The following is a 14,006-nucleotide window of genomic DNA, read 5'->3' as shown; positions in this document are numbered from 1 at the left end:
TACCCAGAGTCATAGACTAGTGAGAGATAGAGACTTTAATACTGAGGTTCCTGCTCTTAACCCCAGTATTGGGGTTAATACTGCCAGAAGTACTAGTTTATATTCTGATTCCTTGAAAAAACCTTGACAGAATTTCTCCATCAAAATTCAGCCTCCTCCCATCTTTACCTTTAAGCCCTCCTCAAAATGCCCAAAATGGTCAAAATGCTCTTGCCCCAACAATTTCCATATTTGCCAAAGTTCTCCCTCACTTCATTTTCAACTTCCCAGTTCTAGGCTCTCAGCTTTAGTACCTACACCCTAGAGTTGTTACGAAGATTAAATGAAATAACATGCATAAAAGGGCTTAGCAAAGTAATAGTTCAATTATACTATTTACACAGCACTTCCTCTGCCCTGTGGATGAGGTCTCAACTCTGACTGTATTCCATATTAGAATCACCTAGGGAACTGTTTAAAGAAAAACAACAACAAAAAAACTGCCTGGGCTGTATCCTGAATTCATAGGTCTGATTTGATAAGTCTTGGGTGAAACCAGGCAACAAAAGCTCCCCAGATGATTTTAGACTGTTGGATTAGGTCAGAGGTGATTTTGCTATCTCCACACCCCCTCCCCCAACATCCCCCAACATCCCACAACACTTGCCAGTGTCTGGAGACATTCTTGATGATGAAGACAGCTGGAGTACTACTGGCACGGAGTGAATGGAGGCTAGAGATGCTGTGAAACACCCTACAGTGCATAGTCCAATCCCCATAATAGAGAGTTGCCTGGAGCTAAATGTTAATAATGCTGAGGTTTGAAAAAACCTGGATTAGCTATTGTTCTCGGGCTGCTGCCCTCATTCTCCTTAAGGGCATTGATGTCAATTTGCCTCTCTGACTCTTGAGAAGGGCACCCTTGAGAAGGATACAACACCTGACTTCTTGCCTCTTGAGGCCAAATCTGGGCACCAACCAACTTGGCTACTGCCCCAAATAGGATGGCTCCAGGTCTGTTAGGAGGGCCTGGGGATGGTCATTATGCTTCACATTTCCCTGTAGTGCTTTGCTACCATATGAATTACAATACTCACTGCTGAAACTACAGCTAGTTGTAAACACCTGTCTCTCATCCCAAGGTCTGGAGCCATATTTTGTTCATCTTTGTTTTCTCCACAGCACCAAGCTCTATGTCTTGAACTTTGTAGGTGTTCAATAAATATTTATAGCATTGACTTAAATTAGTATTATTTTAATTTTTATGATGCCAAGAATGGTGATACTGGTGCTCAATAAATGTCAGTTGCCATCATCATCATTGCTATGTCACTGATGAAAAATAGCTCATATAAAGTAATATGACTAATTTCACATGATATAACTTAACTTAATATGCTTAAATAACAAATTTTAAGACTCTGGAAGGATGTACTGTAGGCCAAACAGATTACTTCTGTAAGAAGACTCAGATTAGATTGGGTCAATTTATCGGTCATGTTTGAAGATTTTAAATGTAGAACTGATGCATATAACTAAAAATTAATAGTTAGAAAACTTTAATCACATTTCCTGAGGCATAATGACCTTCAGGGGTGGGGGAAGGAGGGAATGAAAAGAGAGGGAGGGAGAGTATAAGACATGTTTAAAGTTTTCTATTTTTCTTCTGACGTGCTTCTTGAATAATCACTGCATGGATAGATGCCTTTAGCCTAGAATAAAAATAATGAGACAAGAGCCACAAACGTAACTGACTTGGGGGCGTGGATGGATTACATGAGTTAGTTCTCTTAGACTGGAGAAAACTATCATTAACACAATTTTAAAATTAGAAATAAATTATTCAAAGCCTTATGTAGGCACTTACTGTTGCTTCAGCCATTGCTCCACAAATGGAATGGAGAAAAATTCTGTGAACCGCTTCCCTGTTCTCTTTGGATTTTGACTGGTCATGATGCCATATGTTTGATTGACAAGAAAACAATAAGCAAGAATTCAAGTCAATTGTTGTTATTCTGCTTGCAAATTAACACTATTGAATCTTTAGGGTCATTGAATATTCATGAAAAACTTACTTGTATAACCACTCAGTCAGAAAATCACTGGCAATGAATTTGGTTCTTTTCCTCTAAAGAGAGAAGAAAGAATTAAATTATATTCTTTGTCCACATGTTTAAGCAAGACAAAGGAAGAGCAGCTGATGGCTTGTTAGATGAAATATGCATGAATCCTCTATGAGGACTATAAGCACATCAACAAACAGGTGACATACAGAGTTCTGAGGACATTTCTCCATTTTTGGATAAGCATATTTTCTGACAGCAGGGACTAATAAAGACAGTGCTTTAGAGCTCATAATAGTGCTCTAAAAGCATTATTATATGCTTTTAGAATTTTCTCATAAGGATTTTATTTAAATCTAATTGTATTTATTGCTTTTCCCCAGTCCATTAAAATCCTCAGAACAGTATTACTTTGGGTCTGGGTGCCACTTTCAAATGTAGGAGCCAAGCATACAGGTGTCATTAGGCAGTGCAGTTGACCCTGACAATTGTCCACCCAACAGCTACTCTCTACTTCATTTTTTAAATTGCTTTTAAAGAGAGAGGAAGGGAGAGAGGAAGAGAGAAAGAGACAAATATCGATGTGAGAGAAAAGCTTCAGTGGATTGCCTCCCATATGTGCCTGGGAAGGGGATCATAGATGTCCAGATGGGGGATCAAACATACAACCTAGGGATGTGCCCTGGCCAGGAATCGAACCTGAAACTTTTTGGTTATGGGATGACACTCCAACTGAGCCACACTAGCCAGGGTTCTGCTTCATCTTTATTAATAGCAACCTGATTGACAATCAGCCAAGATGCAGAACTACATTTCCCTGCTTCTTCTGTAGGAAAGGACAGCCATATGACATGGTTCTACTGTATGACATAGAAATGGGTATGTCCTCTGGATTCCTGAGAAAGTGCTGCTCCTTCACTTCAGTCTGGAACACAGATGTAAGGCAGGAAGTGGAGCAGCACCTTTCATCCATGAGGCCAAAAGCCACCTGCTAAAGATGGTAGAGCAGTTTGTTAGAAGGAGCCTGGGCCTTTGATGACTTCCTTAAGTCATAGCATTAGCTTGGGCCTAACATACTCTGGACATCTTGATATATAAGGAAAAATAAACTTCACTCAGATTATTACCATTATTCTTGAGTTCTCATAACATGCAACTGAATGCAGTCCCTAGGTGACAGATAGCTATTAAACTATAGGGGGAAACCATCCTGGAGTAATGGGGGAGAGGGCATGCTAAGAAGGGCATTGGGGTGGAGAACTAGGTATCCTGCCTCCCAGGACCTTTAAAGTCTCTTTAACCCAAACAGAATCAGTTAACTCCTTTTAGAGAATTGTTATTTAAACTGGGAGACAGAGGGATCCCACCTCTCCTTTCAGGATGGCAGGAGCTAAGAACAAGCAAATCTAGAAGTTGCTATGTATACAGATCCTTCCCAAGACTGAAGGCAGTACAGAGTGTGCTGGAAAATCTCTCTTTGCCCTTCCAGGTCTACCCTTCTCCACCCTCTTGCATGCCTCAGGAGGCTCATTTTAGGGTTCACATAACCAGGCTCCTTTACTCTCTAGTTGGGTCCTGCCAATGGGAGATATCACCAGGAGATCTGAGAAAGGTGAGAGAAAAAGGGAGGGTGTTAGGGGTTGAATGTGCCCCCGCTTATCCAATTCATATATAAAGCCCTAACCTGTGGTAATTCAGAATGTGATGTATTGGGAAAAAGGATAATTACAAATATAATTAGCACAGCCCAGTCACTCCTGAAGGATGTAGCAATTCCAAGAATGAACTAATTTGGGGTTATATTAGCAAGAAAGAAGGGAGGTGTTATTGGGTACACCACACCAATAGCTGATTCTTTTTTTTTTCTCAGATATGTTTTTTTCATTTTATTTTAATTTATTTTTTCAAATACATCTGCCTACCCCCCACCACTTTCCTGGACCCTCCTCCCTCCTTCCCTTTTGTCTCTATTGATTTCTTTTCCTTTCAGTGTTGCTGGTCTTATTTTCCTTGCATCTTTGTATTGTTGGTTAGGTTCCACTTATAGGTGAGATCATATGGTATTTGTCTTTCACCCCCTGGCTTATTTCGCCTAGCATAATGCTCTCCAGTTCCATCCATGCTGTTGAGAAGTTTAGTAGTTCTTTTTTTCTTTCTGCTGTGTAGTATTCCATTGTGTATATGTACCATAATTTTTTATCCAATCATCTCCTGATGGGCATTTAGGTTGCTTCCAACACGTGGCTATTGTCAATTGTGCTGCTATGAACATTGGGGTGCATAGGTTCTTTTGTATTGGCGTTTTGGTATTCTTAGGGTATAGTCCCAGCAGGGGATTTTTGTACACCAGCAATGAAATAGAAGAAGAAGAAATCAGAAAAAAAATACCATTCGATATAGCAAAAAGAAAAATAAAGTACCTAGGCATAAATTTAACCAAAGACGTAAAAGACCTGTACGCAGAAAACTATACAACATTGAAAAAAGAAATTAAGGAAGACACAAATAAATGGAAGCATATACCGTGCTCATGGATTGGAAGAATTAATATCATCAAAATGTCCATACTACCCAAAGCAATTTATAGATTCAACGCAATCCCTATTAAGATACCAATGACATGTTTCACAGAAATAGAACAGACATTTCAAAAATTTATATGGAACCATAAACGACCCCGAATAGCCTCAGCAATTTTGAGAAAGAAAAACAAAGGAGGAGGGATCATAATACCAGACATCAAACTCTACTACAAAGCCACTGTACTCAAAACAATCTGGTACTGGCACAAGAACAGACCCATAGACCAGTGGAACAGAATAGAAAGCCCAGAAATAAGCCCAGGTCTCTATGGGCATCTAATATTTGACAAAGGGGGCAGAAGCATAAAATGGAGCAATAATAGCCTCTTCAACAAATGGTGTTGGGAGAGCTGGACGGCTACATGCAATAGCTGATTCTTAGTGACATTGTACTAGACCCTGAATCCCATTATATCTGAAGCCAAAATCCTCTGGACTTTTCAGGTACATGAGCCAATAATTAATTCATTTTTTTTTGTTAAGCCAGTTTGCATTGAGCTATTTACTGCTTGGAACAAAAAATATTAATTACTATTGCTTTCCTTCTCCAATTGCCTAACTCCCATTTGTTCTTCAGCATGTTCTCAGGAAGGCTTTCTGAGCATTCTCACCCTCTTCAATTTAGGGTAGGTTCCCCTCACCCCCAGTTCTCTGTGTGCCCCTGTCATAGCACCTCAGATATAACTGCCTGACCATGTGCCTATCTCCCCTACTGAACTATAAACTCTCTGAGGAGGGTATATGTCTTCTTTTTCTTCATATTTCCAGTGCTTAATTGAGTGCCTTGCAAAAGTAGGTGATCAATGAGTGGTGAGTGAGTGAATGAATGAATTTACCATTCAAAGCTCAAGCTTCAAAGTTAAAAAAAAAACAATTCATGTACAAGAATTCTGACATTAATAATTAGGAATTGCCATATAATTCTGGACAATTTCTCTTCACTTTCTTCCCATGATATTTTATTATGAACACTTTTCTTTCTTTTTCTTTTTTAAAGAGAGGGAGGGAAACATCAATGCGTGGTTGCCTCTTGCGTGCCCCCAACCGAGGGCCTGCACCACAACCCAGGCATGTGCCCTGACCGGGAATCCAATCAGTGACCCTTTGGTTTGCAGGCCAGCACTCAGTCCACTGAGCCACACCAGCCAGGGCCCTATCTTTTTTTTTTCTTTTTATCCCTTCATTTTGAAATAGCCAACTCAGCCTTAAAATCTTAAATAAAGTTGAGTGGGACAGCTGACAAAGCAAATGGACATCTTCAGCTGTGGAATAGTGTTAGCTGAGGTCCTCACTGGCATCCCTGCGATGGATAACAACTGAAGCCCAATTTTCCTGAAGGATTTACTCCTCCGTGAAATTCCTTGCTCCAGGAAGATGGGCACAGAGAAAGTGATGGCCAAGGAGATCTGCCAAAAATACCTGGAGAAGACAGCAGGGTGGCTGCCTGAGGACTGTGCTGAGGCCTTGGCCACAGGCACCTGCCTCTTCCTGCGGAGGCGGAACTCCAATCTAGCGGAGGTATGTGGCTCTGTGGCTGCTGTGGAAGAGAAGCTCAGAGGTCAGGAGATGTCGCTCTCTTGGGATGGGCTTTCTGAGGGCACAGGCTCTTCCTCCAATGTCCCAGAAGAAACAGATGATGTAGACAATTCTAGCCTTGATGATTCCTCCTCCACCAGGGCAACACCCCAGTCTGGGACTGATGTTTTGCCTGACCCCACGGAGGATGGAGAAGGCATAATGCAGGCCAGTGGGGGAATGCAGGCTGCCTCCTCCTCTGAGGCTTGTGCCAGTCCAGAGCCTCCCCAGAGTGACCAGCAAGGCCCTGTATGGTTTGTCCCTCCCTGCCTGCTTCTCCAGCCTCACTTCTTAACATGAACCCATCCTTGCCAGCTGGTAGCTTGTAAAGCTACCTTCTCACCAAATATATGAAGCTTCCTTCTGAAATAAAAAATTTGGAAGACTTCTTCAATGCTTTGTCCCCTAGTCAATTTGACTCAATGAATGTCCAAGGCTCTGGCCATTCCTGCTGCTTCTCCTCCCTTGTGGAACAGAGAGGGAGAAGGGTGTAAGTGTTCACTCCACCCCATCATCCTACCTTGTGGAGGAACATGGGAGCCCCACCTCTTCTCTGAAAGGTGGGGGCAGGTGGCAGGGCTTTCCTGCAAAGGCAGAAATGATAAAAATGCTCATTACACTCAGGGCCTGATTCAGAAACCTGATTTAAGTGAGAAACTGTGACCAAGTCTGATTTTCTAAGACTTATAATAATAGTATCTATTACCAAATGCTTTTTGTTCAAGTGGCTTTTAAAAAAACTTTCCATTGAATATCAACTACAGAGACTTCGTGGAAAATCGAGATCAATGAGGCCAAAAGGAAACTGATGGAGAATATCTTGCTCTACAAAGAGGAGAAACTGGACAGCATTGAGCTGTTTGGCCCCTGATGACCAGAACTTAGCTGAGGACCCTTGTCCTCAATTGGAAAGATGACTGTCAAATCAAGAAAAAAGTCTGGGGCAGAATCCAAGATCTCTCATGTGAAACAAACCAAACATCAACTCCCGGGGGGGAAATTTCCAATTTCCAGAGTAAGTGAAGGGAGAAGCTTTTAGAGACAGCAAAATCTACAATGCTCTCTTCCTTCCTGGGATTTGTTCATCAGAGCTGGGTATCAGGAGGCTGAAGCAGAAATCCAGGTACATGGTCCCAGGATGTGGGCAATTTCGTGGTTCTGGGGAAGGTGTGACGTTAACCACCCCAGCAGATGCCGTTACCTTGTTCTCACCCCTCGACAACTGACAGAGCTGTCTGAACGCTGATAGCACATTGCAAAGTTAAGATCTCTGGGTCACATTTGCCAACAACTACCTGCAAACTTCCATGACCTGACAGATATTCAACTTCTGTTCCAATGCAGTTCTTGACTCATTTCTCAAGGTCTCAAGTTTTACAAATGCTGCACACCTGGCAAAGGGTCTGTAGGTTTTCTGCTTTGTCTGTTGGAAAACTGATTTTATATCTGATTCTGCTGCTAATTACACCTGTAATTTGTGGAGCCTCAGTTTCCTTGTAAGTAACATCTGTTCATTTTCCCTCTGTGAGCTGTTGGGAAGAACAGGTGAGACATGCCTATAGAAGTACTGTACCTTAAAAATGTACTTGTCCTGTTTTATAAAATAAATAAATATATAAAAAGACATTAAACATCTATTTCTGCCATGTACCTAATGTTTATGCAATGGGTATATTTCTTAAAAGTCATGTTGCAGATCTTTTTGTGAAATAAATGCTCTTTTATATTTAATGTGCCCTATTTTAAATAACCCTACTACAGTGATTTTTCCTTTCCTTTTTATTTTTGTAAAATAAAAATACAAAAGAAAATCTTAAATAAGGTTAAAAAGATTGTTATGGAATTGATTCACACCAAAAGAAAAAATGCTATTTAAGGTTTTTTACTGAAAACTTTATTCTACTTGTTGGTATATAAAACATGGTGGCTGAGTTATGGGAGATTGTTTGCAGTCTTTTCCCACATTACTGATAGTCTTTTATTTAAAAAAAAAATAAAAGACTGCAGGTGAGGGGAATAAAATTAAATGTGCTAGACCATGTTTAAGGGTTCACATAACCAGGCTTCTTTACTAAGTAAATGGGGCTTCTAAGTTTGCATTGCAAGAGTAGGATTTCCTTTAAAAAAAAAAAAAAAACTTTAACCAAAATAATACTTGTAAAACAATGCAATATGGATCTAGCCTGAATTGCCATATAATAATTTCAACAATTTAGCACCTGTAGGGTGGCAATGTCTCTCTCTTGCCATACAACAGATGGATTATTGTCTTGGCATTTACCACACTGTTAAGTGGTGAAGATCCCTTCTACGAAGGGAATGCAGCTTGACTTTATTAGATAGACTTAAAATAGCCAAGTGGTCTGATGTATGAAGGTCTTGCAGACAGATTTAATCACTTTGTTGCAAAGAAATAAAATGGAAGCAATTGTGTTTTCCTTCTGTTTTGGGCAAATGTGAACGTGCTGTGAATACTCAGGCATGCAGAACAATGGGAATATTGTTCAGCTGTTGTTTAAAAATTATCTGCTGGGAGCTGAAAGAAGAGAAAGCAAATGAAAACTTGTGGTGAGTGAAGAGATAAGAGACGAAGCAATATAGAGAAAAATTAAAACTGTGAGATTAAGAGAGTGGGTACCCCGGGTTTTCCTAATGCAGACGAATACACTGGGTTCATGATCGTTAAAGTGTGAAAATGTGCAAGTTTGGGTGAGCAAAAGAAACAGGTAAGACAACCTCAAAGTTTAAAAGGAATTTTAAAAAATCCAGAATTAAAAGGAAAAGACTAAATGTCAAGGGAGAAGACATCACTATGTCATCATGAGCCTGCAACTTACTGTGCAATGCATCCAAGAAAACAAGAGAGAAGCAAATAAGACAAAACAGTAACTGAAGAATCCAAGTGGTAAATATGTGGATATTCAGTCTGAAATTCTGTCATATCTTCTACTTGTTGGGGGAAAAATGTTATAATAAAATTAGGAGAAGGAACAGGGGAGGAGAGCATCATCATAAAAGACCTAAACCTCAAACAGAGAAAAGGCAGACATTGGGGTTCAATCCATGCAGTATTTTGTACTGATTTTTATGTTGGATTCACATATAATAGGAGATGGATATATATAATTTTATGAGTATATACTACACTATATACACATATAATAGGGGGACAGAAGACTGGAAAGAGAAACAATTCATACTGGGAAGTCACTGACTCAGTATCCGATAACTAATGTAATTACACCCAGAAATGTCAAAAGCACATGTTGTAAGATTAGTGAAGTGGTGCTGGCTACAGCTTCTGTGTGGGTTGAGACTCTTTGGGTTTGTGAGGGATAGAAACATGCTTGGGTTCCCTTGGTTACTGGATTTTTAAAGAAGTCATTTTAGGCTATATTTAGTTGCAACAAACAACCCACAATTCTAAGAAGCTTATACTATCAATAGCTTATCCTCACCAATGTTACATGAACATTCAGTCGCTGGGATCTCTGCTTCACACTGTCTTCACTCTGGGCCTCAAGCTGACAGTATACAGCTCTTTCTGAAATATGGCCAGTTATCACCCAAACCAAAAAGAATATGGTGAACCATGCCTGACTCTTAAAGTGTGTTTAGAAATGACATATTGCTACCAAACCCAACCAGTAGAGGGGAGGGTCCTACTGCTCACTGCCTACCAGGCAAATCTTCAAAGATGGAGTTTGGTGGAAAAGAAAGGTATTTTTATTTAATGGCAAGTTTATGCCTAAAATATCTGGGTAACAAAAGTAAGGGAAAGGAAAAGTCAGAGTATGACATCAAAAATATCTTATTTATATATTTGTCATTACAACTACTATATAGGTTCAAGAACTGAAAATAACATAAGGATAATAATCTGTTAACAGTGCTGACTATTACCACGAAAGTATTTGGAATTAATGGCAAGTTTCTGCCTAAAAGCCCATTCCTTCTAAGACACCCAAAGAAGAATCACCTTGTCATCCTCTGCCAGCTCAATTCAAGGTTGTACCAGGGACCTCTTTTACCATCCAAAAGTATCATAAATGTAGGTGGCTTAGCTGGTCTCCAGTCACTGTCGAGCTTCAGGCATCTTTTGGAGTCTGCGCCCAGGCCTCTACTCACAGGCCCACACTGGCCACCACTGGCAGGCCTGCTGGAGACCATTGACACACTCCCCGACAAGGAGAGGGTGAAGAACCAACTGCCTTTTTGCTTTCCATTGCGTTCTGCTTCAAAAGTCCTTTCCCAGAATCCCATGCATACTGAAGGCTAGTGGGAGAGTCCAGTTTTCCAACCAATGAGGGCCAGTGTTTTTCATGTTTGGCATTGCCCCTCTTCCTGCCACCATATTTAACAAGGGGGCAAAGTCTCCAGTCACACATGTGCAGCTCAAACCCCTTCCCCATTTCTGGGGACCTGTGTCCCAGCGTTACAATTCATTATGTTCATTCATTCCACTGACTAAAGCTGTCATTAGGTCAAGCCCCTCTAGTAAGAAGCCACAAATATTTTTGAACAATAACATATTCTAGCACATGGTTTACTGTAAGGAATATGAGAATTTCTCTGACTGGGGACAGGGCCAAGGCTCAGGAAGAAGACCAGTGTCAACAGCTGTTCAGGGCACAGGACAGGCTGGTGATAGTTGTCTACCAGTAATTCTGTGACTCCAAAACAGTTCTAGTTCTAGGTGGGGCTCAGCTCTTAGGCTGTGTGGCTTCTTTCTCAATATGCTGATGCTTTTTCAGCTGCTCTTTCTTAACTGATTCTTTCTCCTCCTCTCTCTGCTCCAAGGTCTGCTAACTCATGGCTTTCTCCTGATCTCTGGTCTCTCCCCTTCTACTCACACACTACAGCCTATTCTCTCATCTGACATACCTGCTCCCCAGGTGAGAGAATCTGATGGGGCTGGTTAGACACAACCCAGGACTGATCATTCCTGCTGGGCAGAGGCAGGGTACCAGACTATTTTGCTAGCTACTTGCCATCCTGCAGTAGTTACCCATAGGGTCTGACACTTAATCTTGGTTCAATCACTAGTGGCCAGGGCGATGGGGACATGGACAACAGGGAAAGAGCGCTGCAGATAAGGTTGCAGGCATGGCATGAATGTCATAGCCTCCTTTTCCATGCAGATCTCCACAATAAACTTGTAGACACCCAATACCCCCAGACATGATGAAACTGATCAATACCCATGATCCCAGAAATGAGCACACACTTGGTCTCTAATCAGATGCCAAAATACGTATCATAGCAAACTTCAAACAGGGGTTCAGTTTTTCCTCACTGCCTAAGAATTTCCTGATAGGAAAATGATACTTCTCAAGGAAGTTAGAAATATGAATTCATAACAAAATGTTGTCCAAGACTTCCAGCATGGACACATGGTCCTTTCTAAAAGTATTCTTTATTTTATTTTATTTTTTTTAAAGATTTTATTTAATTTTAGAGAGAGGGGAAGGGAGGGAGGAAGAGAGGGAAACATCAATGTGTGGTTGCCTCTCATGCGCCCCCTTCTGGGGACCTGGCCCACAACCCAGGCATGTTCCCTGACTGGGAATTGAACCAGTAACCCTTTGGTTCACAGGCCGGTGCTCAATCCCCTGAGCCACACCAGCCAGGGCTAAAAGTATTCTTTTTAAATAATTTCTCTTTTTTCCATTACCATTTAACCCCCTTATACCTTCATACTAAAAAGAATCATGCTAAAATAATTCTACCAACCTTTCCTGTGAGAATCCATTTTTTCCACTCCTTACAATTTTTTTATAAACAAAGCTGATGGTATTTCTGATTTTCCTTATTGCTCAGGGCTAGGAAATTGAGTTATTTCCCTTACTGACCAGAACTCTAGCATCTTTTAAAAGATACTTGGGTATTTGACTTTTAAAGAACCATAATAAATGACTATTAGATGGGCAAGGAATGTAAAAAATAGTTTTGTTTTACTGAATTATTCACAGTTGCAAATTATAGTGTCATGTGATCATCAAAATACTTATCAGGAGTTAGAAATAGTTTCCTGAAACCAACTATTGTTTACAATATTCTTCATTGTACTGGAATTTAATGAGTCAAAAACCAAAAAGGAAAATTTTCTGTTGCATGTGATAAGACAGGAAAACCAGCAGAAAGTCTTATCACCTCTTTCCATACTCTGCATTAAATCCATATTTAAAGCTGCAATAAGATTTATTTTCAGCCATCATTTTCATCATTCTTAAAACTCCTGAATTAAGAAAGGTGCACTATTCCAGTCTGGCCCTGTTCAGTAAACATTTACTGAGGACCTATTATGTGCCAAGCCCTGTGTTAAGGCTAGAGATAAAGAAATGAGTAAGACATGACCCCACTGGGGTTAATTCAACATTCAGCAACCACCCTCCAGCTCGGTAGTAGCTGTGATGCATATAGAGGATTAACCCCATGTCCTGCTCCAGAGTGGACCCTGATAAGGTGGTCCAGATAAATCCCAACTCGCCTTCCACCTACACCTAAACTAATCTGGTCCACATTCAAACTGGATCAGTAATGGACAGGTAATCAATTTCAATGTGTGTTTTCCCATGTGCTCTCCCTCTGGGGGGAAAAGCCTGTGCCTTTCCCTTCCCCTCTTCTTCCCCAATAGGCATGTATCTCCTAAAATCTAAGGGTGTCCATGAGACTTGCAACCAGAGGAGCAATGGGAAATGGAAGCTCGTCCTGGGCTAATCCCCTGAACTTATTCCCAAGGCTCCCTTTTCTCTGACTTCTCAGTGAGCTAAGACAGCCCAGCCTAGGCTTTTTTTCCTGTTGCTTCTTCTATGCTGAGCTCTTCCTTGTTTCACTGTCCTCCACTTTAATAAATGTACTCTCATAGTCATCTGGACTCATGTTGTGAATTCTTCCCTACATGAAGTCAAGAACTCACACACTATAGGCTGGCTGTAGGCAGACACACTCAGGGACAGGCCCCCCATCCAGTGACAGTAAGACATGTGAGAAGATGTGCTGAAGCTTCTGTAGAATCATTTCCTCTGCTTTTCTGAAAGAGTTTGACCATTCTCTTCTTCTGGTTGATGTAGCAGGTGGAGACAAAGCCTAGGCCAGTGGCTGAAACTGTTTTGTCATTTTCAGGGAAGCCAGCCCAAGGACAAAGCTGATGCAAGAGGCCAAACAGAAAGGCAGAAGCAAACCAAGTCCTCAATTATTTCACTGAGCCCCTTAATCAAACCAGTCCTGAACTCTTCCTTCTTTATCTCATAAACTGCTAGTTCTAGAGTCAATAATTCCACTTTGTTATTTAAGCCAGTTTTCTGCCAGTTGAAACATAATGAATCCTAGCCAAGATACTGCCCAGCATCTCTTCTGCCATCTTTTGGTAACAACACCCTGAGTTCCTTTTGGGATCCACCCTGCCCCAACTCTAAAGCTATGTACCTTGGGTAGAGCTCCCTTGCCTAACAGCATACTAAATCCCCTTAGTATCAAGGATTAATTCCAAAATAGGTAGCTAATCTGAGTCAGTTCAATTAGAGATACACACTGGTACAGACTTGCTCTTTCTGTGCTACACTTGAGCCTTGTGGGACATAGGCTGGTGACACAAGGGGATAGGCCATTTAAGGGTACAGTGTAGTTACAGAAAACAGAAACAAGAAATGGAGTGGGAGAGAGGGGCAGGATGGTGAGGGTGTGAATGGAAGTCACACTGACCTCCTCCCAGAACCAGTCTGGAATTACAACTAAATTGTGGAGAAATCACCCAGAACAAACAACCGAAGCCTTATAACCTTAGACAGGCAGAAGAATCAACTTC

At 41.0% G+C, this 14,006-nt stretch overlaps 1 protein-coding gene across 1 annotated transcript in view; it reads right to left on the bottom strand.

Annotated features, from left to right (window-relative positions):
• The window catches only part of IQCK (IQ motif containing K), a 158,533-nt gene that overhangs the window by 112,065 nt on the left and 32,462 nt on the right, over positions 1 to 14,006 (bottom strand). The window contains exons 5-6 of the mRNA XM_054575482.1: positions 2,055 to 2,107; positions 1,847 to 1,924 (exon numbers count right to left, since the gene is read on the bottom strand). Coding sequence (XP_054431457.1) covers positions 1,847 to 1,924; positions 2,055 to 2,107 — 131 coding nt within the window. The remainder of the gene's footprint in view (positions 1 to 1,846; positions 1,925 to 2,054; positions 2,108 to 14,006) is intronic.

This window comes from Pteronotus mesoamericanus, unplaced genomic scaffold (assembly GCF_021234165.1).
Source record: "Pteronotus mesoamericanus isolate MK-2021 breed Mesoamerican mustached bat unplaced genomic scaffold, CSHL_Meso_final contig_301, whole genome shotgun sequence".
Lineage (NCBI taxonomy): Eukaryota > Metazoa > Chordata > Mammalia > Chiroptera > Mormoopidae > Pteronotus > Pteronotus mesoamericanus.
Note: the sequence above shows the minus strand (reverse complement) of the source record. Positions and strands in the feature narration are given on the sequence as shown.